Source organism: Serinus canaria, chromosome 23 (assembly GCF_022539315.1).
Source record: "Serinus canaria isolate serCan28SL12 chromosome 23, serCan2020, whole genome shotgun sequence".
NCBI classification, from domain to species: domain Eukaryota; kingdom Metazoa; phylum Chordata; class Aves; order Passeriformes; family Fringillidae; genus Serinus; species Serinus canaria.
Genome location: NC_066336.1, coordinates 5617624 through 5644447, shown reverse-complemented (window position 1 = coordinate 5644447; position 26824 = coordinate 5617624). Strand labels below are relative to the sequence as shown.

The following is a 26824-nucleotide window of genomic DNA, read 5'->3' as shown; positions in this document are numbered from 1 at the left end:
GACACCCCAATTCCTGCCACCCTCCCTGGGAAAAGGAGGGAGCAAGGGACCTTGTGTGAGAAATGGGGGCGAGGGTGGGGAGGTGAGGGGTGGGAGCAATGAGGGGGGACATGGCTGTGAGGGGCACTGATGGCTGACTCAGGGGGACATGGCTGTGAGGGGCACTGATGGCTGACTGAGGGGGGACATGGCTGTGAGGGGCAGTGATGGCTGACTGAGGGGGAACATGGCTGTGAGGGGCACTGATGGCTGACTGAGGGGGAACATGGCTGTGAGGGGCACTGATGGCTGACTGAGGGGGGACATGGCTGTGAGGGGCAGTGATGGCTGACTGAGGGGGACATGGCTGTGAGGGGCACTGATGGCTGACTGAGGGGGACATTGCTGTGAGGGGCACTGATGGCTGACTGAGGGGGACATGGCTGTGAGGGGCAGTGATGGCTGACTGAGGGGGGACATGGCTGTGAGGGGAGGTGACAGATGAGGGGGACCCAGACATGAGGGCTGAGGTGGACATGGCCGTGAGAGGGGGCAAGGCTTGACTGAGGGCGACATGGCTGTGAGGGGAGGCAAGGACTGACGGAGGGGGAAATGCGGCCGCGGAGGGCAGGTGAGGACTGAGGGGACAAACACCTGTGAGGGGAGGGGATGTCTGATGGGGCCATGGCTGAGGGGACACACACCTGAGGGGAGCCGATGCTGTGAGGAGAAGCAAGGTGAAGGCCGCCTGAGGGGGATGTGAGCACTGAGGTGAGGCGAGGGCTGCCTGAGGGGGTCATGGAGGGACTGAGGCAGCCCCGAGCGGGCACTCGGCCGGGAGCGCTGCCCGCGCTCCTCACCCACCTCTTTGATCTTCATCCTGCGGGCGCGGGTCTCGGGGTCCTCTCCGCTCCGCCCGCCTCGCACCGGGTGCCGGAGGCTCCGGCGGAACCGCTCGTAGTCGAAGCGGAACGGGGCCCGCGTCTCCCGGGCCGGGGGCGCGCCGCTGGCGGGCTGGGCTCGGCTCTCGCCGCCCTGCACCTGCTGCCGGGAGCCGGGCGCGGTGCGGGCCGCCGGCCCGGCCATGCGGGTGGCCGTGCGGAGCTTCTCCCGCAGGCGGCGCGGGGCCGCGGGGCTGGCGTGGCGGGGCTCGGCGGCGGCGGGGGGGCTGCGGGGCAGGTCGGTGTCGCGGGTGGAGGAGGAGGAGGCTGAGGACGAGGAGGCGGAGGATGAAGAGGAGGCGGAGGCGGTGGCCCGGCGGGGTAGGAAGAGGCGCTTGAAGCGGGAGGAATCGGGCAGGAGGAACAGGGCCCCGAAGCAGAGCGTGAGCAGGCCCGAGAGGAAGAGCAGGAACAGGAACTTCTGCGGCAGCCGCAGCCCCAGCGCCGCCGGCCAGCCCGGCATGCCCGGCAGCTTCCGCAGCACCACCATGGGGCACCGGATCGCGGCCGCCGGGCGGGACCCGCCGCCACGCCGGGGGCTGCCGCTGGCTCCTGCGGCGAAACGCTCAGCGGGGCCCGCCCTGGGCACCACCGGCCGCCTTCACCGGGGACCGCACGTGGGTGGCTGCGGGCCGGGCGGAGCGGCGGTTCAGCGTCCCCACTGCCCGCATGAAGGCGGCGGCGAGCGCATCCCGCCGGGGCCGGGCGGCACGGGGCTGGGCTGGGCTGCTCCCGGTGCGGGCTCCCGGCCGGACGGTGCTCCGGGGCTGGCTCAGGCAGCGGTGCCGGGGCGGTGTGAGCCCGTCTCTCTAGGCGGCGGTGGGTTCATGCTGCAGCATTTCTGCGGGGCGGGGGGGAGACAAGAGCGCGGTCACTCAGCACCGCCGAGGATGCGGCCGGCGAGACGAGCCTTTGTCCCCGGCCGGTCCCCCACCCTCCAGCAGCACTAGTTCGGTTCCCTCTGTCCGGACTTGGCACCAACTCTCCGGTCTGCGAGCAGCTCTGAGCTCTGCACCATCTCCCATCCAGCGCCGGGATGCCGGGCTCTGCTGGCGGGGCAGCCCGGGGGACAAGGGGAGAACCCCGGGGAACGAGATGCTCTGGGACACCCCAGGAGGGGCAGGGTGCCCTGGGAGAGCGCACACAGACAGGGACGAGGCTGCTCCGCTCCTCTGCCAGGAGCTGCCTTCGCCCGCGCCGGGCTAGGGACGATGGGGCTGCAAACCAGCCATGCGGAAAGCTAGGCTTGGGCTGAGCTTCCCGAGGCAAAAAATAGTAATAAAAAAATTAATCCACCGGGTTTGGTTTTGCCTAATAGATCCCGGTAAATTTCTCCCAAATCTCTGCCTGCTAGAATTATCCATAGACCCCCCACAAATCCTCTCCTTGCCGAAGAGCCAGAGCTCAACTTTCAGACCCCGCAAGCCGGCAGGACACGGCTTAAACCCCTACGTGCGATCCCCAAATCGCCCCTTCTCCTGCGGGCAGGGACAGCGCTGCCCCCGAGCGCCGTCACACCCGCTGGGGCGGACGCTCTCCTATCCCCAGCGCTGTTTACTCACCCCTCGGACAAATCCAAGCCTCTCTGGCTCCTACAGTAAGAAAAATCTTCTCAGTCCTGCCCGCTCATCCCGAAAGCGACAGCACCTCGCTGCTGCCAGCGCTCAGGGGTGCCCGCTCAAGTAGGAGAGGGAAGATGCTGCGCTCTCCAGAGGACAGCTCCTCTCCGTACCCATCCGAGCACGCACGAGGGAAGCACCTCACTGCACTGAGCCCCTTGCCAGGCTGAGGTTTTGCCCGCCCCCGTGCCGGACGCGGGGACCGGCGGGGCAGCGCTGCCCGGTGCCCGCACGGAGCCCCGCCCGCGCCGCCGCTCACTGCGACAGCGCCCGGCCCCGCCCCCGCCGCGCCCCCTCCCGCCAACGGTCACTCCGCCGCCGCGCCAGCCAATCAGCGCGCGCGACTCTGCCCGCCCTCGAGCGCTATTGGCTTGTTGTCCCCTCCTGCCATGGCCCATTGGCTGCTGCCCGCGACAGGGATGCCGTGGGCTCCGCCCCCTTGTTTACCACAGTCGCCCGGCTCGAGCTCAGCGAGGGATGCTCCGCCCCTTTCCTCCAGCCACCGCCTCCCATTGGCTGCGAGGAACGCCCCGTCCGCGCTGCGATTGGTGGAGGTGGGGGCGCCGCTACTTTAAAAGGGGGTGCGGGCACGCGGCGGCTCCAGAAGCTGTGGGGGCTCCCTGGTGTCGTTCCTTGCTACTGTCACCAATTCCGATCCTCATGCACTGTGAGGGCTCTGAGGGACCGATTTACCCACAGATCCCCCACGAGGGGCTCCGTACTCTGCATGTGCCACGGCCCTGGGAGCACTGCCTCGCTGCCTGGCACAAGGAGAGGAGCAGGAGTTTTAGAGTGGGGCTGGAGGTGCCTTGGGAACCCCTTTTCTGATTTATACGTGCCCATGTTCAAGTGCCGTGAAACACTTCTCAATCCCAAATCGTTACATCTACACTTTAACCTTCAATTTATCACCAGGTAGATTTGAGTGACCCTGTGAGCTAATACTGTACCAGAGGGGAAGATGGTGAATCAGGGTTTCTGTTCATAAATGTTACAAAAAACGCCCTCAGCCCGGCAGAATTAGCAATGAAAGGGAGAAAAGGGCATCACCCACACCCGGAGGCATCTGGAACCCCTCAGGAATAACTGGGGGGGGGGGAAGGGGGCAGGATGAGGCTCCCAGGAAAGGGTAAACGCAGCCATCAGAGACCAGCTGTGACTAAACTTGGAAGAGCTAAAAGGGAACATTTTGTAGGCTGGAAAGGAGCTGGAGCTGCAAGGAAAGGAAAGAAATCATCTGCTGTTTGTGTGCTCAGTGTGTGCCTCCTGCACAATAACCAGCACCGCGGGGGACAGGTACCTGAGCTGATTGCTGCAGGGCCCCACATCTCTGAGAGTCAGAGACACACTAATATTGTGAGTCACACACACTAATATTGTCATTTTCCCGTGAAAACTGCTTTAAGGGGCATGAAGCAGGCAGCACAACAGGATTGTGGAGCTGCCCTTGACCCCAGGCTGGCCATCCTCCCACTTCACCTTCCCCACGGCTGCTGCAGGTTTAGCCCAAATAAACCCAAACAATCGTGATGCTTTCAGCTTTAGTGGCTGCCCCACGGACCTTGAAGGTGTCCACTCTCCAAGGGGATTTGCATCTTGATGGTTTGGGTTTGAAATGGCTTTTTCCCCCCTGCAGTTGGAGGCAGGGCCTGCTGAGTGTGAAGGAGCTGTGGGCACCACGGCCTGTGGTCACCATGGCCTCCACGGCCCACAGAGCACCAAGGCCTCCACGGCCCACAGGGCACCAAGGCCTCCATGGCCACCATGGCCCACGGGGCACCATGGCCCATGGCCACCACAGATTTGCATCTTGATAGTTTGGGTTTGAAAAGGCTTTTTTCCCCCTGCAGTTGGAGGCAGGGCCTGCTGAGTGTGAAGGAGCTGTGGGCACCATGGCCTGTGGTCACCATGGCCTCCACGGCCCACAGAGCACCAAGGCCTCCACGGCCCACAGGGCACCAAGGCCTCCATGGCCACCATGGCCCACGGGGCACCATGGCCCATGGCCACCACGGATTTGCATCTTGATGGTTTGGGTTTGATATTGCTTTTTCCCCCCTGCAGTTGGAGGCAGGGCCTGCTGAGCGTGAAGGAGCTGTGGGCACCACGGCCTGTGGCCACCATGGCCGGCTCTGCTTTGAGCAGAGCTGGAGCCAGCCCGGCACAGCTGCTCTCCCTCCTTCCCTGTGGCTGCACCTCGAGGAACAGGAATCACAGAATCACCAGGCTGGAGTCTTGGTTGACTCCAGATCATCGAGCCCAGCCCCAACACCTCAACTAAACCCTGGTGCCACATCCAGTCCTTTTTAAACCCATCCAGGGATGGTGATTCCAGCACCTCCCCAGGCAGACAACTCCAGTACTTGGTCACCCTTTCTATAAAAACCTTTTCCCTAATATCCAACCTGTATTTCCCTTGGTGCAGCTTGAGACTCCCTGAGGGAGGGATGGGGCTGCTCCTCGGCAGGTTGGCAGGTGCTGCACGGGCTCCTCTCAGCCCCTGGGAGCAGCTCCAAAGGAAGCTTTGGTCCTGCTCAGCGCAGGGAGAGCCCTGTGAGCCAGCTGCCACTGCCATTACTCTGAGCACAGATGGATTTTGGCATTCTGTACCTCAGGCAGCCCCCAGGGACCAGCACCAGCCAGAGAGCGTCGCTCCGTGGGCTCCCCACGCCTCAGCTGAGACTGAACAGAAATAATCCTTCACCTCCCTTAAACCTCCTCTCCTGGGGAAGCCTCACACAGCAGGCAAGGCTGCATTTTGTCTCGTTATTATTGAAAATAACAACCCTAAACCAAGCCAACAAAACCCCCCAAACCAAAGCTCCTCTGTTCCCGTGGTGGTCCCTTGATCTTCTTAGGGAAGGCCCCAGGATGGGAAAGGTTGGACGGCTTTGCCTCCTAAGAGGATTTGGGGGCATCAAGGAGGATAATAAATAAAAATCAACAGCAGAGAGCAAAGCAGAGGGAGGATAAACCAAACAGTTGTGAGCAAAGCAAAGGGCTATGCCTCACTCCTCATTCCAGGCAGCAGCAGTGGAAAAGTTGGAGGCTTATCTTTTAATTAGGTTAAATTAGGAAATCTTTTTGTTTTGATTTTTTTTTGTGTTTAGCATAACATTGTCTTGGAGGCAAAAGCTTGGAAATGGAAGGTTCTCCAGATTAGGTTAAATTAAGATATTATGCTTCTTAAAGAAGACAAAGCATTGTCTTCAAGGTAAATGTTTAATTACATTTTAAAAACAATTTTGTCTGTGCAATAATAAGACAGAGCCCAGCTCTGCCCACGACTGCAATTCCAGACAGAAGCCAAATAAATTGAGAAATTGCTGTTGAAGGAGTTAGGAGGCAGAGTGTAATTACTGGGGAAATGGGGGTCCTGCTGCACTATGATTCTTGGCTTTTTAGCAGCTCTGGAAGAAATAATTTAGAGAAAATTACTTTTTTTTTTTTTTTTTTATATGGGCATAAGAAAAATAGAATTTAATATCCACCTTTCTGTGAGGAAGCAAACTACAGAGTGAGTGATAACACCCAGGGCAAAGGAGTTTGGCCCAGTTATTGCTCTCGAGCCTCCAGACTGTGTTTTAGAGAGCCTCGATGCTCATTGCTCTCCCAGAGCAGAAAACACAGAAAACACTTCTGGTTCTGGCTGTGGGATGAACCCCAGGGCTGGAACACAGACCCAGAAAGCCTCTCTGGCTCCCAGGATTGCTCCAGCCAGGGATTTTTGGGCATCACAGCCCTGAAAGGATGGAGCAGGCAGAGGGAGAGAGGCTCAGGGGCAGAGCCAGGAAGGGGGAAAAAGGAGGGAAAGGAAACCAACCCAACAGCGAGGGGAAAATGTGGAGAGGGGAAAGGAAGGAAGGAGGGGAAAAAGGAAAGGGGGGAGAAAAGGAAACCAAGCCAAGAAGGCAGCCTTGCTCCCCTGTGGTGGGAAGGGATCGTAGATCTGAGCACGTCCCCGGAACAGGGCAGCCCCAGCGTGCAGAGCAGACACAGAATCTCTGCTGATAGCTACTACAAAGTGCAGGCAGTGACAACAAACCCTGCTGGGGCTGCCAGCCGTGACGGGAAGGGATCCCCTCCCTCCCGGGGAACAAGCTCGGCTGACAGAACAAGGAGCTGTCTCCTGGAGCAGCTCTGGCACTGCACAGCCCGATCTGTGCCTCAGCTCTGCAGCCCGAGCTCGGCATCCTGCTGGGAACAGAGCTCCTGCCTCACCTGGGGGATGAGGGGATGGATCCTGGCTGCTCCCACCCTCCCCTGCCTCACCTGGGGGATGAGGGGATGGATCCTGGCTGCTCCCACCCTCCCCTGCCTCACCTGGGGGATGAGGGGATGGATCCTGGCTGCTCCCACCCTCCCCTGCCTCACCTGGGGGATGAGGGGATGGATCCTGGCTGCTCCCACCCAGCTCTGCCTCACCTGGGGGATGAGGGGATGGATCCTGGCTGCTCCCACCCTGCCCTGCCTCACCTGGGGGATGAGGGGATGGATCCTGGCTGCTCCCACCCTGCCCTGCCTCACCTGGGGGATGAGGGGATGGATCCTGGCTGCTCCCACCCAGCTCTGCCTCACCTGGGCCAGCAGGGAGGGTTTGGGGGAGGATGAAGCTTCCAAGGCTGCTGTTCCTCCCCTGCAGCTGCCCCTGGTTTATCTGCTTGGGATCAGATCAGATCAGATCAGGGCAACCCCCGACATTTCAACCTGGCTGAGGTGTTCTGCAAACACCAGCCCTGAACTCAGAGCAGGGCTCGTCTCTGCAGCGGGGAGAGTGAGCAAAACAGGCCCTGCTGACCTGTAATGACTCAGGACAGGAGAATCTGTGTGGTATCGATTGCTCTGAGGCTTTAGGAACACGAGCAGAGGGCAGGAGGCTGCGGAGGAGCCCGGCTAATTAAGGCAGCTCGTTACCTGCTCCCTGGGCATGGATTGCAGTGTGCAGGGAGTGAGGGGCAGCACTGCCTGGCACGGTAAAGCACGGGCTGAGGGGCTGCCGGGGTCCTTAGGGGAGGAATGAGTCCAACAAACACCAGAAAGGCTGAATTGTGCTGGGAATTCAGCCAGGGCAGCCTGGGGCACCGACCTGCAGGAGCTGAGGGAGAACTGATAGAGAGGCAAGGGAGGGAAAGGATAGAGGTGAAGAAAGGCTGCTCCAAAGAACATCTCTCTCCTCCTCCTCCAGATGATCCCCTCAGCATCTCTTGTGTTGCCAAGGAGGACTTTTCCAGGCTGGTAGTTACAGAAATGGAGAAGCTGGCAGTGGGGCTTGAGAATTTCAGGGAGCTAAACCTGCAAAAAAAGGGGTTCTGAGCCCCTCTGTGCCAGTGCAGAGAGAGCAGCTGCCTCACCTAAAGCTACAGAAGAGCTGCAGCCACATCCAGACCACAGAAAATGGGCTGTGTGGTCCCCAGAGCTCTGAGTTCAGGGGCACCATCACACACTGATCTGCAGCTCTGCCTGCTTTGCTTTTCACTCCACATTCCTACATACAAGATATTAATGATCTGAATTAAGAGTCACACTTAGGGATGCACAGGAGCCTTGCTGAGAATTCCAGCAGCTCTCTGCAGGCAGGAGAGAGACATTTGCACGATGTAAACCCCACCACCTCAGCCAGACTCGTGTTCCATCCTAGAAGAGGGGGAAAAACGCCATTCACATCTGAGATAACAACCCAATCTGAGTTCCTGACCCCAGAACTGTGTAGGAACAAGCTCTCACAAGAGGAGGAATCTTGCTTAATTATGGTAAAGGTCTGTATCTCAGCAATCTTACCTCCTGTGTGCCAGGGAAAATATCAAAGACGCTGAAAAACAGCACAAAAGGAGAAACACAACATAAGGTGCATGGAGGAGAGAGCAGGAACATTCCCAGTTTATTACTCCCTGTAACACCAGGTGACTAATGGAGCAGGCTGCACCTTTTTCCCTGTTTTTTCATTAAAATCAGCATCATCAGAACTGCCATGCTCCATTTTGCCCTGCTCGAATAAGGAGAGGGCCAGAGGAATGCTATGAATTTGCTCCTGTGAATGTGGAGCACCAGCCCATTTTAGATGCCTTCAGAAAGAAGATCCCAAGTGGGAATGGTCTAAGAATAATTTTCAGCCAAAGACTTCACCTGGCAGGAAATGCAGCTCAGGCAAACCAGACCTGAAGATAAATCAGGGAGGAACTTGGTGAAAGCAAAACGAGCCCAGCTTTTCCCTGGCTGCCCAAATCCCCTTCAGCTGCTTCTGCTGAAGTGCAGCAGCTCCCTGGCAAGCCCTGAGACAAGGAGAGGGCTTTCTGCAGCCCAAAAGAACTTTCCAGTCACCTTGAGGGTGAAGTTCATCTGTCCCAACCTGAGGAACAGGTCACTCCCAGCCTGGCTGGGATGAATCACTGTCTGCTCTATATTTAAACCCAGCCTGGGGAGGCCAGCACTGAGTTGTTGTCATTGTGCCAGTCTGCTGTCCCACGTTCGTGTGGCATCCTCGGGCAAAACACATCCTGTGACACAGAGGGGCTCTCGGGGCACAGAGCTGGAGCACGGAGCTCTCCCTGCCCGGGGCTCTCAGATGGGCACGGGGCTCTCAGATGGGCACGGAGCTCTCCCTGCCCGGGGCTCTCAGATGGGCACGGAGCTCTCAGAGGGGCACGGAGCTCTCAGAGGGGCACGGAGCTCTCCCTGCCCGGGGCTCTCCCTGCCCGGGGCTCTCAGAGGGGCACGGAGCTCTCCCTGCCCGGGGCTCTCAGAGGGGCACGGAGCTCTCCCTGCCCGGGGCTCTCAGATGGGCACGGAGCTCTCCCTGCCCGGGGCTCTCAGAGGGGCACGGAGCTCTCCCTGCCCGGGGCTCTCAGAGGGGCACGGAGCTCTCCCTGCCCGGGGCTCTCAGAGGGGCACGGAGCTCTCCCTGCCCGGGGCTCTCAGATGGGCACGGAGCTCTCCCTGGCCGGGAGCCGCTCCGGCCGGGGCTGCTCGGGCTCGGAGCCCTCGCTCCTCTCCTGGCCGATGGAAGAGCGGAACTCCCAGGGCAGGGGAAGCGAGGTGATGCACAGCCGGTGAGGCAGCCGAGCCTCTCCTGTCAGGGCTCCACCGTTCCTGCCCGTGAATTACTGCTCCAGGAGCGCTCCCACTTCTCCCATGGCATTCCGCAGACGTGAGTCAGCCCTGCTCGAAATATAAACGGGAGACCACAGAGGAGCAGGTGACCCAGATTCTGCCAGACCTTCCCCAATTTAATCTTGATATACACCACCAGCTGCCGGCTGGGTCACCGTGTTTAACCAGCATGAAAAAACAAAGTCCAGCCTCTGACATGCCCTGAAAGCAAAGCTCCTGCCTGCCCAGCACTGGCTCTTTCCACACACAATCGCATTTGGCCAAGCCACTGACCCCCAAACTCTCAGTTGATGGGTCTCAGGATCCATCAAAGCCTCAAGCATAAATGCCAAGGATCAAACCTGGCCCCACTCAAGAAGCAAATTCCCAGCACAGCCCCATCCCACAAACACACCACAGAAGACAGATCCTCCCCAGAGCTTGCAGCCCTGGCTTTGGGATTTATCTGGCTCCTCTGAGGGGTGGGAAGGTGGATCTGGGGGAGCTGAGGCTCCAGCTGTGGCCAGGGAGACCTGAGCTGATGTGGAACAGCTGGGAGGGAGCTGAGCCTGTGCCAGCCCCAGCTCTGTGCCTGGCTCTGCAGGGCAGGGCTGGGAGCTCCTGGTGATCCATGCTCAGTAAAAATCCCTGACTCCAGCTGGACCAGAGCTCCAATAAAGCTCTGCCAGAGTCAGCTGGATCATCCCCTGGCTCCTGCACCAACCACGAAATTACAGGTTCCTGTTCCAGGCCCTTTATGAGCAGGTGATTTCACAGGAGCTGAGATTCCCAAACCTGAGCTGGATCTGCAGGTCCTGCAGATTTTTTGCATCGTTCTCATCCCTCTTCCACCACCCACCTCCTGTGCTCTGTTTTTAACTCACACCTGAAGCCAAGTTGGTCTGAGAGGTGCTGACAGAAGATGCCCCTGGCTCCTGTCACTGCTCCCTGCTGTCACCCTGACCACCCCAAAACCTGCAGCCTTCCTTTTCCGTGGGCATGGAGCCTCCTCCAGCCTCCCTTCCAAACAAACCCCATCACCCAAAGAATTCGGACACCTTTTCCTGCTTTTTTAACGTTTTCCTTTGGGCTGGCCGAGCCACAGCCACTTCCCTGCACACCAGCTCTTGTCCTAGGCAGGATTAAGTGATCAGAAATATTTCATGGATCTCCAGGCTGCCTCCTTGCCCTGCAGTTTGCAGGTTCTCTGCAGTCAGGGCTGCAGGAATTGCAGGACATGATGACCTGGCAGTGCTCCACAGGGCAGGGGAACCAAAGGACATCCAAGGCAGATCCCTGCTGCTCCTGGGCAGGATCAGATCTGCCTGGGCTCAGGTTCCTGCTCCTACTCACAGGACACTGAGGAAAGCTCTGCTCTCCCCCTGAGCTGGCCAGGGGACACTGCAGGCACTGCTCACTGTCACCATTTCACTTGCAATAAAACATGAGCTTACAGGAAGCCTCTCAGCTGCAGCTTTTTATATCTGAACTCTTTCTGGCTGAGCAATCTCACCCTACTATTGATCCACATGACGCATTTGATTCCTATAATTGAGATTGGAATAGAAAAACCAGCAGTTCTGTTTCTCCCAGCCAGTTGGTTTCTCACGTGTGGCACTCAGAGCGTGCAGCACTCGGGCTTCAAGTGAGGGAATTTTTTAGAAGTGGAAAGCTGGGACTGCTCCAGCCCAAATTCAGCAGTGGTGGGAGCAAAACACCTGGGTGTGCTCTCCCCCATTGCCTTTCAAATGTCAGGCAGCTGCTGAAGTTGTTTTTTTCTGGGGCTCATGGAATGGTTGGGGTGGGAAAGGACCTTAAAAATCATCTCATTCCCAGCCCTGGGTGGGCAGGGACACCTCCCACTGTCCCAGGGTGCTCCAGCCTGGCCTGGGGCACTGCCAGGCACCCAGGGGCTGAGGGGTTTCTCCCTCATATTTCATCTAATGAGCTTTCACCCATTCCCCTGTGTCCTGGCAAGCAGGAATTTGGAAGGAATAGAACAGAAATGAACCCAATAAACCCAGCTGAGAATCAGACAAGGATGTTCTGATGCTGCAGGCTCAGTGATCTTCTGTTGTATTTGCAGGGTGCCCCCATGAAGGCAGGAATGATGAACCTGACTCCCTGTTCTCAGAAGGTTAATTTATTGTTTCATGATACTATATTATATTAAAGAATACGAAACTAAACTGTACTAAAGGATACAGAAGGCTGAAAAGATGATAATGAAAACTCCTGACTCTCTCCAGAGTCCTGACACAGCTTGGCCCTGACTGGTCATTAAGCCAAAACAACTCACATGAAACCAATGGAACAATCACCTGTGGGTAAACAATCCCCAAACACATTCCAAAGCAGCACAACACAGGAGGGCTAAGTCAGATAATTATTGTTTTCCTTTTTCTCTGAGGCTCCTCAGCCTCCCAGGAGAAAAATCCTGGGTGAAGGGATTGTTCCCAGAAAATCTGACTGTGACAATCATCCCGTGCTGCTTTCTCCTGGTCCAGGAGAATTCCCAGCAGCTGCAGTGGACAGAAATCCAGAAATCCCCCAGTTTCACAGGGAATGACCCCTGACTCAGAGGAGAGTCTCTGACTCCAGAGCAAGGCTGGAGCCCCTCCTGGCTGGGTAGCAAAGTGAGCTGGCACTTGTTCCCTTTGGATCTCTCTGTAGCTATTGCACTGATGGAGAAAGTGCTTTGTATTCTCTTGTTTATTTGCAAAAAAAAGGTAAAAAAAAAAAAGTCTATTAAAATGCTGCACCTCTGGGAGTGCCTGTGAAAGGAGTGAGATGTGACTCCAGCAGGGAAGTGATCAGCCTGCAATAATTTAGACGTTCCTGTTGCTATGGATACTTTCTTTAAGTGAAGCATACCATTATAATTTAAATTTCCAGTAACTCACCAGAAAAAAAAGCACATTAAAAGTAATAAAAAATGCCAGAGACGCAACTGTTTGATTCCTTGCTGTCAGTTTCACTGGGGCTGTGACAGCGCTGGAGAAGGGATAAAATTGGCACTGGGAGCAGATTCCAGTCTTTGCTCATTTATTCCATTAATTAGAGCTGGGGCTCGTGGCTGTGATCGAGGCAGGGCTTGGTGACAGCTGGGAGAGGGCATGGGACATTGGGATGGGACACTGGGAGAGGGGATGGGACACTGGGATGGGACACTGGGAGTGAGGGTGTGACACTGGGAGAGGGGATGGGACACTGGGACTGAGGGTGTGACACTGAGAGAGGTGATGGGACACTGGGAATGAGGGTGTGACACTGAGAGAGGTGATGGGACACTGGGAATAGGGTTGTGACACTGGGAGTGGGGATGGGACACTGGGAACTGGGATGTGACACTGGGATGTCACCCTGGGAGCAGGGCAGTGACACTGGCACGTGCCACCTCTCAGCAGTGAATTCAGCAGTGAATTCCTCCTGCCCTCCCTCGCAGGGGAAGGGAATGGATGCTGGAAGTTCCTTCACTGGCAGCTAAAACAGGGAATGGATTCTGGAAGTTCCCAAAGTGGCAGCTAGAAAGAGCTGAGGGATCACATCAGAGCTGAGGGATCAGCGTGTTCCTCAGCAGGGCCATCAGTTCTGCACGAGGGCTCAGCCCCCATCAGCTGGGACAGCTCAGCCTGGAACAGGCAGATCCAGCTGGGAAGGAGCTCCTGGTGGGTTTATTTGTGCCAGCAGCAGGCAGGGGAGGTGGCTCTGCTGAGGGAGCAGGTCTGTGTGTCAGCACCCCAGAGGGGCTGATTCCATTCTCCAGGTGCCTCCCAGCCAAGGTGGGGGCAGCAGGGCCGAGCACCCAGGGCTGTGCTGGGCTCTCTCTGGCCACCATCAGCTGCACAAAGAGAGAAAAGCACTTTGGGACTCAGAAACTGCCACTGAGGAGCTTTGGGGTTTGATGTTGCTCTTCATCTGCAGCTGAGCCTGAAGCTTCCACCTCCCTCTTTGCCCCCCTCCTCACAGCCTCACCTGGAGGCCAAAGCAGCCACACAGGGACAGGTCCTGTGTCCCTCTGTGCCACCCCTGTGTCCCACAGCAGCCCCTGGGGGCAGAGTCCAGCTGAGCCCCCTTGGCATCACCCCCAGGACCTTTCTGACCACATCCTGCCATGCAGCAGGGCCAGGCAGAACCCAGGCACCACCCAGACACAAAAGCTACCACAAGAACCACAGGGGAAATAAAGTCACCCAGCAGAGAGCCTCCAAAATATGGCAGTTTTTATTCTTTACAGCATCAGGTTTTCTTAAAAAAACAAAACAAAACAAAACAAAAAAAACCACTCTGGACACACATAGATAGTGTTGTGAATGTGCTGCTCCAGGAAAGGAGAGAGGTCAGTGCTCAGGGGAATGCTCACACTCCATCCCAGGCTCCTGGAGAGCAGGATGTGTCCCTCACACATCCCAGGCTCCAGGGCAGAGCAGGATGTGTCCCTCACACATCCCAGGCTCCTGGAGAGCAGGATGTGTCCCTCACACATCCCAGGCTCCTGGAGAGCAGGATGTGTCCCTCACACATCCCAGGCCCCAGAGCAGAGCAGGATGTGTCCCTCACACATCCCAGGCTCCTGGAGAGCAGGATGTGTCCCTCACACATCCCAGGCTCCAAGCAGAGCAGGATGTGTCCCTCACACATCCCAGGCCCCAGGCAGAGCAGGATGTGTCCCTCACACATCCCAGGCTCCAGAGCAGAGCAGGATGTGTCCCTCACACATCCCAGGTTCCAGGGCAGAGCAGGATGTGTCCCTCACACATCCCAGGCTCCAGGCAGAGCAGGATGTGTCCCTCACACATCCCAGGCTCCAGGAGAGCAGGATGTGTCCCTCACACATCCCAGGCTCCAGGCAGAGCAGGATGTGTCCCTCACACATCCCAGGAGTGAGGCACTCCAGGCACAGCCCTTCCAGGATGTGGCACTGCTCTGACCCCACTCTGCAGAGCCCACAGAGCCCAGGTTCCATCAGAGCCCTGCTGAGTCAGCTCCACGAGTCCTCAACACCTCCTCACACTTGGGGGGAGAAAAATAAATCCAAGGCAGAGCCACTCAGCTGCTTCCTAATGAATCCTTCCAGCTGACTGAGGGGTTTTCTCCTTTCTGTGAGCAGTTCTAAGGGAGTTCTAAAGAGCTATCTGGGGAATGAATTAGTGCTTCAAACCCAAGTTCCAAATCTATAAAACAGATTAGTACACTTCACATAAGGCCACGAACACTGCCAGTGTCAGTGAGAGTGTTTAGGATGGTTAAACCCAATCTTTAGTCAGCACAAGCTGTATCTCCATGGCTGCTTTTCAGTCCCAGGGGAAGATGGAGCTTCCTGAGCCCCCTGGGAGCTGTCAGGGAGAAGGGTGGGAGCACCACTGGGCAGCCAGGTCCTGCTCCTGCCTGACCCCATCCCATCCACGGGGCAACAGCCACCTGCCTTTGGGGCAGGAGCAGCTCCTGGCCAGGCAAACCTGCTGGGCCAGGCTGGGAAGGTGGATCTGTGGTCCTGCTGCTCCTCCCAGCTGCCCTTGCCAGCAGGAATCAGCACACAAACCCTTCCTCCCTGGTGGCTTTGCTCTTAAAGCTGCTGTGGAGCTTTGGGACCTGCAGTGCCATCAGAGGTGGGGTCAGCTGGGAGCCAGAGCTGCAGCACTGCCAGGGTGGCTCTTTTTGGGTAAACAGCTTCTGAGGAGAGCTGCCAGGCACTGCTCACCCCGACAATCCTGACCACTGCTCTCAGTTCGAGTTCTAAAGTGCAAAACTCCTGTGAGTTAAAAAAGTCTTTGGGTTAGAAAGGAGCTGGGAGCCACAGAGCGAGTGACAGCTGTGAGGGTGCCACAGACCCTGCACAAAGCACCAGCTCTGCTCCCTCCTGCATTCCAGCCTCAGCAGCTGCTGCAGGTCCCCTCCCAGGCCAGGCAGGTGCTGTGCTGGCCAGGCTGGCTGGAGCAGGGACACAGAGCTGTGCCTGCATCCAGCCTGGCCTGGGGATGCTCCAGGGGGCTCTGGGGGTGCCCAGGCCCTGCAGGTGCTCTCCACACCTCCCAGGAGCACTTGTAAACTGTGAGTAAAGATGTCCCAGAGCATCCTGTGGTTTAGGTGAAAGCAAGGTACAAAAACCCACGGCAGGTGTCTGAAGCTTTGGTCTGAACTGGGCTGTGGCACCCTGGGCAGGTCCCTGCTCCCAGCAGCATCCAGGCAGGGCTCCCAGGGGTCTTCTCTGCCCTCAGAACATGAAGAGATCGTCCTGCTCAGCTGGGCTGGGCTCCAGCTGGCTCCAGTGCACGGGGGACAGAGCCTGGGCACTCTGCAGCTCCTGGGCCGACAGCCCCGTGTCCAGATCCTGAGGGTTGGTCCTGGACTGGGCCAGCCTGGGACACACACAGGGACAGGGTAAAGCACTGGGGGGAACGTGCACAGAGTAAAATAAACACAGAGTGAAATAAACACAGAGTAATGCACAGAGTGAAATAAACACAGAGTAATGCACAGAGTAAAATAAACACAGAGTAATGCACAGAGTGAAATAAACACAGAGTAATGCACAGAGTGAAACAAACACAGAGTAAAGCACAGAGTGAAACGAACACAGAGTAATGCACAGAGTGAAACGAACACAGAGTAATGCACAGAGTAAAATAAACACAGAGTAATGCACAGAGTGAAATAAACACAGAGTAATGCACAGAGTGAAATAAACACAGAGTAATGCACAGAGTGAAATAAACACAGAGTAATGCACAGAGTGAAATAAACACAGAGTAAAAGAAACACAGAGTAAAGCACAGAGTAATGCACAGAGTGAAATAAACACAGAGTAATGCACAGAGTGAAATGAACACAGAGTAATGCACAGAGTGAAATAAACACAGAGTAATGCACAGAGTGAAATAAACACAGAGTAATGCACAGAGTGAAATGAACACAGAGTAATGCACAGAGTGAAACGAACACAGAGTAATGCACAGAGTGAAATAAACACAGAGTAATGCACAGAGTGAAATAAACACAGAGTAATGCACAGAGTAAAATAAACACAGAGTAATGCACAGAGTGAAACAAACACAGAGTAATGCACAGAGTGAAATAAACACAGAGTAATGCACAGAGTGAAATAAACACAGAGTAATGCACAGAGTGAAACAAACACAGAGTAAAGCACAGAGTGAAACGAACACAGAGTAATGCACAGAGTGAAACGAACACAGAGTAATGCACAGAGTAAAATAAACACAGAGTAATGCACAGAGTGAAATAAACACAGAGTAATGCACAGAGTGAAATAAACACAGAGTAATGCACAGAGTGAAATAAACACAGAGTAATGCACAGAGTGAAATAAACACAGAGTAAAAGAAACACAGAGTAAAGCACAGAGTAATGCACAGAGTGAAATAAACACAGAGTAATGCACAGAGTGAAATGAACACAGAGTAATGCACAGAGTGAAATAAACACAGAGTAATGCACAGAGTGAAATAAACACAGAGTAATGCACAGAGTGAAACGAACACAGAGTAATGCACAGAGTGAAACGAACACAGAGTAATGCACAGAGTGAAATAAACACAGAGTAATGCACAGAGTGAATAAACACAGAGTAATGCACAGAGTGAAATAAACACAGAGTAATGCACAGAGTGAAATAAACACAGAGTAATGCACAGAGTGAAATAAACACAGAGTAATGCACAGAGTGAAATAAACACAGAGTATGCACAGAGTGAAAACCAAAACAGAGTACACAGAGTAATGCACAGAGTGAAATGAACACAGAGTAATGCACAGAGTGAAATGAACACAGAGTAATGCACAGAGTGAAATAAACACAGAGTAATGCACAGAGTGAAATCAGAACACAGAGTAATGCACAGAGTGAATACACAGAATCACAGAGTAATGCACAGAGTGAAATAAACACAGAGTAATGCACAGAGTGAAATAAACACAGAGTAATGCACAGAGTGAAACAAACACAGAGTAATGCACAGAGTGAAATAACACAGAGTAATGCACAGAGTGAAATGAACACAGAGTAATGCACAGAGTGAAAACGAACACAGAGTATGCACAGAGTGAAACAACACAGAGTAATGCACAGAGTGAAAGAACACAGAATAATGCACAGAGTGAAATGAACACAGATAATGCACAGAGTGAAACAACACAGAGTAAGCACAGAGTGAAATGAACACAGAGTAATGCACAGAGTGAAACGAACACAGAGTAATGCACAGAGTGAATAAACAGAGTAAAGAAACACAGAGTAAGCACAGAGTGAAACAAACCAGAGTAAAAGAACACAGAGTAAAGCACAGAGTAATGCACAGAGTGAAATAAACACAGAGTATGCACAGAGTGAAATAACCAGAGTAAAAGAAACACAGAGTAAAGCACAGAGTGAAATAAACACAGAGTAAAAGAAACACAGAGTAAAGCACAGAGTAATGCACAGAGAAAAACAGTAAAGCACAAAGTAAAACAAAGAGTAAAGCACAGAGTAATACAGAGAGTAATGCACAGAGTAAAACAAACACAGAGGAAAGCACAGAGTAAAATATACAAACCCCTCTCCTGCCTCACTCCCTCCAGCACCTCCCCAACCCCAGGGGCAGGAGGGGGAGGAGGAGGAGGAGGAGGAGGAGGAGGAGGAGGATGGGACCCACATAAAACCACAGGCAGCAAAACCCACCTGAGAGAAAAGGGGCTGGTTTGGCTCTGCTGGAGTGCTCAGGGCAGGGCAGCCTTTAATTTGGAGGGACAAGGGGAATAAACCCCATGAAGTGATGGCCACACAGCCTGAATTTGGGGGCTGAGGAAGAGCAAAGCCCCCAGGGCCAGAAGCTGGGACCAGCAGCCTGGAAAAGCCTCAGCAAGTGGGAGCAGACCCGGGAACTGCTTGGGGAATTAAACTGCCCATCACACAGAGCCTCTCTCCATCCTGAAAAGGTTCTCCAAATATTTGGCTGCTCAGGCAGCCCTAAAGGCTGGCCCTCAGTCACCAGCTGGGGCACCGGTGGGGCCAGGTGGGATCAGAGCCCCGGTGAGATGAAGGAGCATTATTAACTAACAGCCATTATTAACAGCCAGGGCTCTGGGGCTGCTCCCCTGCTGAACTCCAGGGAGGGATGAGGATCTGAGAATTACCTTGAGAACGCCTCGTCCAGACCATCATCCATCTCCTTTGTGAAGAGATCAAAAGAGAGACAAGTAGTTGCTAAGAGAACTGCACAAAAGTGTATTTAGAGACCCGGCCCTGCACTCAGACACAGAAATATCTCTGTCTGTTGGCTCCTGAGTGCCTCAGCCACCTCCTCTGCAATCTGCTCCTCTGCAGGGCAAAGGTGAGCTCCAGCTGCTGCCGGGGCTTCCCTGCACCCCCGAGGGGCTGAGCCTGCCCCAGCCCCATCCAGGGGGGCAGCACAGGGCTGGAAATGCCCCCCCTGCAGCCCAGAGGGGCTGAGCCTGCCCCAGCCCCATCCAGGGGGGCAGCACAGGGCTGGAAATGCCCCCCCTGCAGCCCCGAGGGGCTGAGCCTGCCCCAGCCCCACCCAGGGGGGCAGCTCAGGGCTGGAAATGCCCCCTGACCCTCCCAGCCCTGCCTGTCCTGCTGCCAGGAGGGGCCTGGCACAGCTCAGGAGCCCCTGGGGCTGCTCTGGATCAGGGTCAGGGTCAGGGGAGCAGCTCTGGGACCCTCCCATCTGTGCCCTGCTCCCAGGGATTCCCAGGAAAGCACAGGGAGGAAGATTTTTCAGGAAAGCACAGGAGGAAGCTTTTCCATGCTCTGAGAGGGCCTTGCCCAGCCAGAGCTGCTCCCCAATCCTGCCATGCACTCACAGACCCAATGCAATGAGTAAGTGAAGTATGAAGAGTCTGCAAGCAGGGAGGGACTGGAGATGGCTCAGGAGCCTCCAGGATTTGGTTCAGCCTCGGGGCTGCTCCTCAGGCTTACCCTGGAAAGCTCCAGGCAAAGGCATCTCCCCTGCAGCTCCCCAAAATCCAGAGAGGGGCTCCAGGGCTCAGCCCCAGCCTGCCTGGGGGTCAGGGAGCCATGGAAGGGTTTGGGGGGAAGGAAATCCCTTAAATCCATCCCATTCCCACCCCTGGACACTTCCAGCCTGGCCTGGGGCACTGCCAGGGACCAGGGGCAGCCCCAGCTCCTTGGGCACCTGTGCCAGGGCCTGCCCACCCTCCCAGCCAGGAATTCCTTCCCAAGACCCCAGTGAGCCCCAGCCTGTCCCAGATGGGATGGTGGAGCCCTGATGGATGCACCCCCAGGGCTGCAGCAGCCCTCCCTCAGGGACCCAGGGCACTGAGGAGCCCCCAGTGCCCAGCCCAGCTCCCCCAGCAGGAGCAGCCAGGAGCTCTGAGCTGGCAGGAGCCAGGGGCTGGTGCCAGCTGGGACAGAGCCCTGGGGAATGCTGCCCAGAGCAGGAATGCCCCATTCCCTGCCAGCAGCATGCCTCTGCCACCCTGTCCATTTATCCCTGGGTCCCTCTGGGCTGTCACCCCTCCCTGAGCAGCCCAGGCCCCCAGAGCTCCCAGTCTGGCCCAGTTTGGCCCCCAGCTGTCCCTTACCCACTCCACGTTGTTGTTCACCGAGGGGCTGGGCCCAAAGCTGCTGTTGTCCAGCCCTGGGCACTCGGTGCTGCTGCCCAGGGGGGACCTGCCAGGCTCCTCCAGGTCCAGGAGGTTCCCCAGGGCTGCTGCTGTGGGCAGAGCAGAGGGGCAGTGAGGGCAGAGAACAGGCACAGCCACAGCTCCCTGCAGGAATCACTCCCCTGCTCCAGCTCCTGCAGGATGGCCCCAGATCTGAGCTCTGAGCAGCTGCACCCACCCCACTGAGGGGCTTTGGGAAGGCTCCTGGTGCCCCAGGCTGGGCTGAGCCCACGGTGCCACCCTTGGGACAGGAGATCCCTGCAGCCCTGAGCCCTCCCAGGCCAGGCAGGAGCTGCCAGCCTGGAAGGGAGCCCAGCTCAGGGCTGTTTGTGCCAAATCCTCTTATCTCGTGGCCAGCATGGGCAGGGATGAGCCTTTTGTCCCACTTCTCCCTGCCCTGCTCCTCAGAGCCAGGCCCTGAATTGTGAGGGGACATCCCCAATCCCCCAGGGACATCCTCAATCCCCCAGGGACATCCCCAGTCCCCCAGGGACATCCCCAATCCCCCAGGGACATCCCCAATCCCCCAGGGACATCCCCAATCCCCCAGGGACATCCCCAATCCTTCAGGGACATCCCCAATCCCCCAGGGACATCCCCAATCCCCCAGGGACATCCCTGCCCTGCTCAGGGACAATCCCCATCCCTCAGGGACAGTCCCCCACCCCTTGGGGACAGTCCCCAGCCCCAGGCTCTGCTCAGGTGGCTCACTCACCTGTGACAGGGTGGGCAGGAGCTCCTGAGCTGGGGCTGCTCGTCCCTTCTGCTGCCAGGATGGACCTTTCCCTCTTCTCCTTCTCTGCAGAAGGGGAGATGCCATCACTGCCTGCAAGGCTGCAGGGACAGGGACAGGGACAGCCAGGCCACCTGGGCTGCTCCTGCCACCTCAGGGAAGGGGACAGCAGAAAGCCCAGGGGCTCTGAGGCACCCCAGGCCCTGCAGGGCAGGAGGGTCACTGAGATTCTCTGGAAAATGCCTTTGCCAGGATTTCTTCTGCTGGGACACTGCAGCCTCTCCCTGTCTGGCTCCTCTGGAATGTGATCTGGAGAACTGTCTACCCAGCAGGAGAATTGGCTTTCATTAAAGGCCAATCCCAGCCAGCTGGGGCTGTCATGAGATTTTTATTCTCATTCTTTTCCAGCCCTCTGATGTCTCCTTTCTCCTTCTTTAGTACAGCATTTTCTTTTCATATATCACAAAATAATCAATCAGCCTTCTGAAACACGGAGTCAGGATTCCCCTCTCTGCCCTTGCCTGCAAATCCCACCCAGGAGCAGAGCCCAGAGCTGTGCAAGGCTGCCCAGAGACACCTGGAAATTCAGGAGGAGGGCAGGGGAACCAACTCACCTTCCTTGGCTGCCTGCCAGAACTCAAAGGCCAGCCTGAAAGCCTGGGCCACGGTCAGGGTGACAGCCTGGGCCTGGGGACAGACAGCAGGACACACCTCTGAGAGCACTGAAATTACTGAGATCAGTGAGAGCACTGAGATCAATCACTGAGACCAATGAGATCAATGAAATCACTGAGATCAATCACTGAGATCAATCACTGAGATCAATCACTGAGACCTCTGAAATTACTGAGATCACTGAAATTACTGACATCAGTGAGGTCACTGAGATCAATCACTGAGACCAATGAGACCTCTGAAATCACTGAGATCAATCAGTGAGACCTCTGAAATCAATCACTGAGCTCAATCTCTGAGATCAATCACTGAAGCCTCTGAAATCACTGAAATCAGTCCCTGAAGTCACTGAGATCAATCTCTGAGATTGTCACTGAATTGACTGAAACCCTGGCAGCCCCCAGGGGCACGGGGGGGACACAGGCAGGGCACACACCCCCCCAGGGCAGGCAGGGGCACCCCAGGAGCACCCCAGGGCAGCAGTGCCAGTCCAGGCTGGCAGCAGGAGGGCTCCCAGCAGCGCTGAGCACTTCTCATAATTAGGAATGAAACTCCTCACAGCTGTTTACAATTTAAGCTGTCACATCTGAATCAAGTTTAATAGATCCAGCTAGTGTTGAGAATTACCCAGGAACTAAAAATATGGATTAATGATATGGCTGTGCCTGGGAGCTGTGGTGCACCCAGAGCCCCTGCCCTGGGGAGGGCTGGCTGCAGCCTGGCAGCAGGGATCACCTCAGCTGCAGGATGTTCCTGCCTTTTACAGGGCAGGAAAAAGGAAATGATTGCCAGTTTTTGCCACAAAAGGCTTTGGAGACCTTCACTTGGAGGGGGATGCACTGAGCTGATGTGGCACTGAGATAATTCTTTTAGCAGCAGGAAGATTTCAATTTTAATTTGCAGAGCGAGGCTTATCTCAGCCATGCCAGGGTGGGAGCACAGGAGAGACAACTTGGAGCTCCCATTACTCCCTCCAAGGGAAAAGAAGGAGCTGGGGGAGGCAGGGACCATGAACAGAGCTGTGGTGGCCCAGCTCCAGGCACAGGGGACCAGGCTGGGGTGGGAATGGCCCTAGGGGGGGTCTGGGACATCCTGTGCCCGTGCAAGAGGCACCAGGAGAGGATTGCTGGGGGCACAGGGCTCTGAGCTGCCCCTCCTCTGCCCCACAGCCCCTTCCTGGCACGGGCAGGGGGCTCAGTGCCAGCTCTGGCCCCACCACAGACCCCAGGGCTCTCCTTGCCCCTCTCCTCTCCCGGGTCTCCAGGTCCCTTTCCCTCCTGGAGCACTGAGTGAGCAGAGAAGGGTCCCAGGAGGGCTCTGAGCCCGGCCCAGAGCTGGGTGAGGGCTCTGAGCCCAGCCCAGACTCTCCCAGAGCCGGGTCTGTGCCCTGAGCCCGGCTCAAACTCCTTCCCTGAGCCGGGCTCAAACTCCTTCCCAGAGCCGGGTCTGTGCCCTGAGCCGGGCTCAAACTCCTTCCCAGAGCCGGGTCTGTGCCCTGAGCCGGGCTCAAACTCCTTCCCTGAGCCGGGTCTGTGCCCTGAGCCGGGCTCAAACTCCTTCCCAGAGCCGGGTCTGTGCCCTGAGCCCAGCCCAGCCAGCCCACTCCAGCTGGGATGAGCTGCTGGGAGCAGCAGGAGCCGTGCTGAGCCCTCCCAGCCCCTCTTCCTCCTCCTCCTCCTCCTCCTCCCCTGCACTGACCATTTTCCTCTTGGGGCACAGGAAGGCGTGGCACTCCAGGCTCTCACTCTGCTGGCTCTGGGCTATGTAGGCAAACACTTTGTCGTGGGCCTTGTCTGCTGTGCAGTAGGAGATCCTGGAAAACACCAAACTCCCCGGGCTGGGCTCTGGGACAGCCTCAGAACCTCCTGGGGCTGCAGCAGGGGTGGCACAGCCTGGGTGGGTGGGTGAGATCCATGGGCACCGCAAGGAGGGGAGAAGGGGAGGAGAAGGGAAAATGTCTTTTTCACACTGTGGGACAGGACAGGCTAGAGAAGGGGAAGATTCCAGCAGAGCAGCACCTCACAGTGCCCTGCCTTCAGGAGAGGGGCCCAGAAGGTTTCCTTGGAGGGTGAGGAAGGAGAAAGGAAATGCCAGGACGTTCCCAGCCTGGGGTTTCATCTTCAGGCTCGGGGCAGGGGGTGATGCAGGGGGCTGGGATGTGCAGCTGCAGATGCTCAGGATGCTCCCCGAGCTCAGGGGATGTGGGAGGGAGGCTCAGCCTCCTCCCTGAGCCTCCCCAGAGCTGGGCAGCAGCCAGGGGTGCTGAGCAGCAGCCCTGGCCCAGCAGAGCCCCAGCACCCACCTGTAAATGGAGATGTTCTCGATGAGCTCGTTGGTCCTGCTGTCCCTGAGCACAATCCCCCGGGGGGACACTTTCAGGGTCACCTTCTGCAGCTTCTTCCCGCTTGCCTTTGCCTTGGGGAGGGAGAGAGGGAGGGGAAGCCCCAGGCTTTGAACCCTGGCACCTCCAGGGGTGTGAGAGCAGCCTGGGGACACACCTCTGCTGCCAGGAGGGCACAGCACTGGTTAACCCTTCCCTCCCCTCCCTGCAGCAGGTTTGTGCTGGCACTCAGCAGGCAGGGACACACCTCACCAGGCTGCTCAGGCACTGCCAGCACCTCCACAGGGCTGTCCCCAGGGCCACAGGGGCAGGATGGGTCTGGCACACCTGGGCTCCCAAACCCCACTCCAGTGGCAAAGGGACAGGACCCCCAAAGCACCCCCTGGACAGGACATCAGCTTCCAACCAGACTTTCAGCAGCCACTGGCTCTCCTTTACTGGCCTGGTGCTTTCAGCCTGCAGCTCACATCCAGCTAGAGCCAGGCTGGAACCCTCAGCCCCTCTCCCTGGGGGATTCTGAGTCCCCTGAGGACCCCAAAGCCCTGCCCAGAGCAGTCCTGCCCCAGCCCAGGTCTTTATTTAAGGGCTCCACTCCCCATCCCTCGGGGCAGGTGTGAAGGGCTCTGCAATTCCCTCCTGCCCTGGTGCAGCTCAGCACAGGACCCAGCACTGCCCACCCCACTGAGCTTCAGGGCACAGCCAGGGCTCTGCCCCCCTCCTGTCACAGGGCCTTAAGGAGCCTTCACTTCACCCAGAGCCTGGTGAGCTGGGGGGCTCTGAGCTGGAGGAGGGCTGGGAACTGGGGGATGGCTGGGAATGTGCTGGGAATTGGGGGATTCAGGAAATCCACCCCTCTGAGGTCATGGTGGGACAGGGCTGTCCTGCTCCCTTCCCCTCTCTGCCCCCCAAATCCTGGAAGGAAAGCCCAGAGCAGCCCTGGCCACACTCCAAACCCTGTCCCTGCCCTGACCCAGCCCCGGGGCAGGCTGACTGCAGCAGGTCAGAGCCCCCTCACACCCGGGCTTATCACAGCAGCCAGAGCTCAGCACACACCAGCCTTGCCCAGAGTGCCCCATCCCACAGCCTGGGCTGGCCCAGGGGCTCCCAGTGCCTGGAAGGGTCTGCAGAGCCACCCACACCCCTGGAGGGGATGGAGCTGCAACCCCAATTTCCCCTGGAGCTGCAACCCCAACTTCCCCTGGAACTGCAACCCCAATTTCCCCTGGAGCTGCAATCCCAATTTCCCCTGGAGCTGCAAATCCTGGCTTCCCCCAGCTACAGCTCTGAAACTCCTCCCCGTGGGAGCCCCAAGGGCCACCTGGGGACACTCACGGTGGCCACGATCCTTTTGACAGCGGCTGCAGAGAGCTCCTCTCCCTTGGGCTGCTCCACCAGGGTCATGCCCAGGTACTTGAGGCTGAAGAGCATCCCCTCCAGCAGCGTCTCCCTCGTGTCTGTCCAGTTCTCAGGCAGCTCTGGGGACACAGGGAAGGCTCTGGAGTCACAAACTCACAGAGGCAGCTGGGGCTGGGAGGGGAGGCAGCAGCACTTCAGCCACCAGGTGCTCACCTGGGAGCCTCCCCTGCAGCTCTCCCAGGCAGCCAAACAAACCCCAAAACGTTTTCCATGAGCCACAACAAACCCTGGAGGAGGCACCAGTTTAACTGGGAGCCACCCCGTGCCCTGACCCTGCAAAGCTCCACCTGCACAAGGAGGATAAGATGGGATTTGTGCTAAGCCCGGGCAGCTGCGGGATCCAGGTGAGGGAAGTGAGGGAAGAGATCACCCCCAGCCCCGAGGAGCCCCCGGGAGCAGAGGGCTCAGCTCTCCCTGGAAACCAGCACTGACCCCTGAAGGGCTGGGGGAAGGAGGGCTCTAAACACGGGATGGGTGTGGGGCCACGGTAAAAGTCGGGTGGGGGTTCCCAAGCCTGGAATTCCACCCAGGAGCCACCCGGGATGGGCAGCTCGGGCTGGGGAAGGGCTTTGCCCCCCCTCAGGTGTCACAGGGTCCCCAGAGGTGTCACACAGTCCCCCCAAGTGTCCCCCCGCTGCCCATCCCCGGTCCCGGTGTAACGCGGGCCGGGTCGGTCCCACGGCATCAGCGACAGCCACAGGTTCGGTGTCACCGGGGGGTGCGGGGTGGCCCCCCCGGGCCCGGTGCCCCCCCCGGCAGGGCCCGGTGGCCGCTGGCCACGGAGCCATCGATCGTGTGAGCGGGACGAGGTCACAGCGTGCCCGCCGGGCTCCGGCCCGTGTCCCGGGCTGGGGGACGGGGGGACACGGGGACAGGGGGACACAGGGACAGGGGGACACAGGGACACGGGGGCACCCCCGGCGCTCCCGGGGAATGGACGCAGGAACGCGGGGAGCGCAGCGGGGCGGAGCAAACGGCGCGGCAAAAAGTGGGGCTGAAAGTGAGAAAAGAGCCCCGAGAGAGCGAAAGCGAAGGCAGAGAGAGCACGGGGGGCAGGACAGAGGGGACAGGGGACAGAGGGGAAGGGGCAGGGAGGGCACGGGAGCGGCGGAGCGGGGCCCGGGCGGGATGCGGAGTGCGGGATGCGGGGCAGGGAGCGGGGCCCGGGGCAGGGAGCGGGGCTCGGCCGGGGCCGGGGCAGGGAGCGGGGCTCGGCTCTCACTCTTGTGCCGCCCGCCGGCCCAGGACGGTTTGTGCACGCTGGGGCTCCTCAGCAGGGCCCGGCCCGCGGACTTGAGCGCGTCCATCCCGGCCCGGCCCCGCCGCAAACTTTTCCTGCGGCGCCAGCGCTGACCGCGTCCGGGGGCGGGGCCATGCAAATGAAGGG

The 26824-nt window shown here is 57.6% G+C and overlaps 2 protein-coding genes across 3 annotated transcripts in view; both read right to left on the bottom strand.

Moving 5' to 3' along the window:
* MAN1C1 (mannosidase alpha class 1C member 1) overlaps positions 1 to 1437 on the bottom strand; it is a 53284-nt gene extending 51847 nt beyond the window's left edge. The window contains exon 1 of the mRNA XM_009098610.4: positions 844 to 1437. Within this exon, the coding sequence (XP_009096858.2) occupies positions 844 to 1410 (567 nt within the window). The 5' untranslated portion in view covers positions 1411 to 1437. The remainder of the gene's footprint in view (positions 1 to 843) is intronic.
* Positions 1438 to 15826: 14389 nt separating this feature from the next.
* Positions 15827 to 26824, bottom strand: LDLRAP1 (low density lipoprotein receptor adaptor protein 1). Of its 2 annotated transcripts, none has more exons than XM_050983367.1 (9): positions 26660 to 26824; positions 25354 to 25496; positions 23983 to 24095; positions 23379 to 23493; positions 21620 to 21692; positions 20988 to 21071; positions 20192 to 20322; positions 18761 to 18795; positions 15827 to 15984 (listed from the first exon to the last, which is right to left on the bottom strand). In XM_050983367.1, exons 1-9 carry the CDS (start codon positions 26742 to 26744, stop codon positions 15840 to 15842), a joined length of 924 nt encoding a protein of 307 aa, XP_050839324.1. In that variant the 5' UTR covers positions 26745 to 26824; the 3' UTR covers positions 15827 to 15839. The 2 variants fall into 2 exon arrangements, with proteins under 2 accessions (XP_050839324.1, XP_050839323.1); XM_050983366.1 differs by having other exon boundaries at positions 20192 to 20319; positions 26660 to 26818.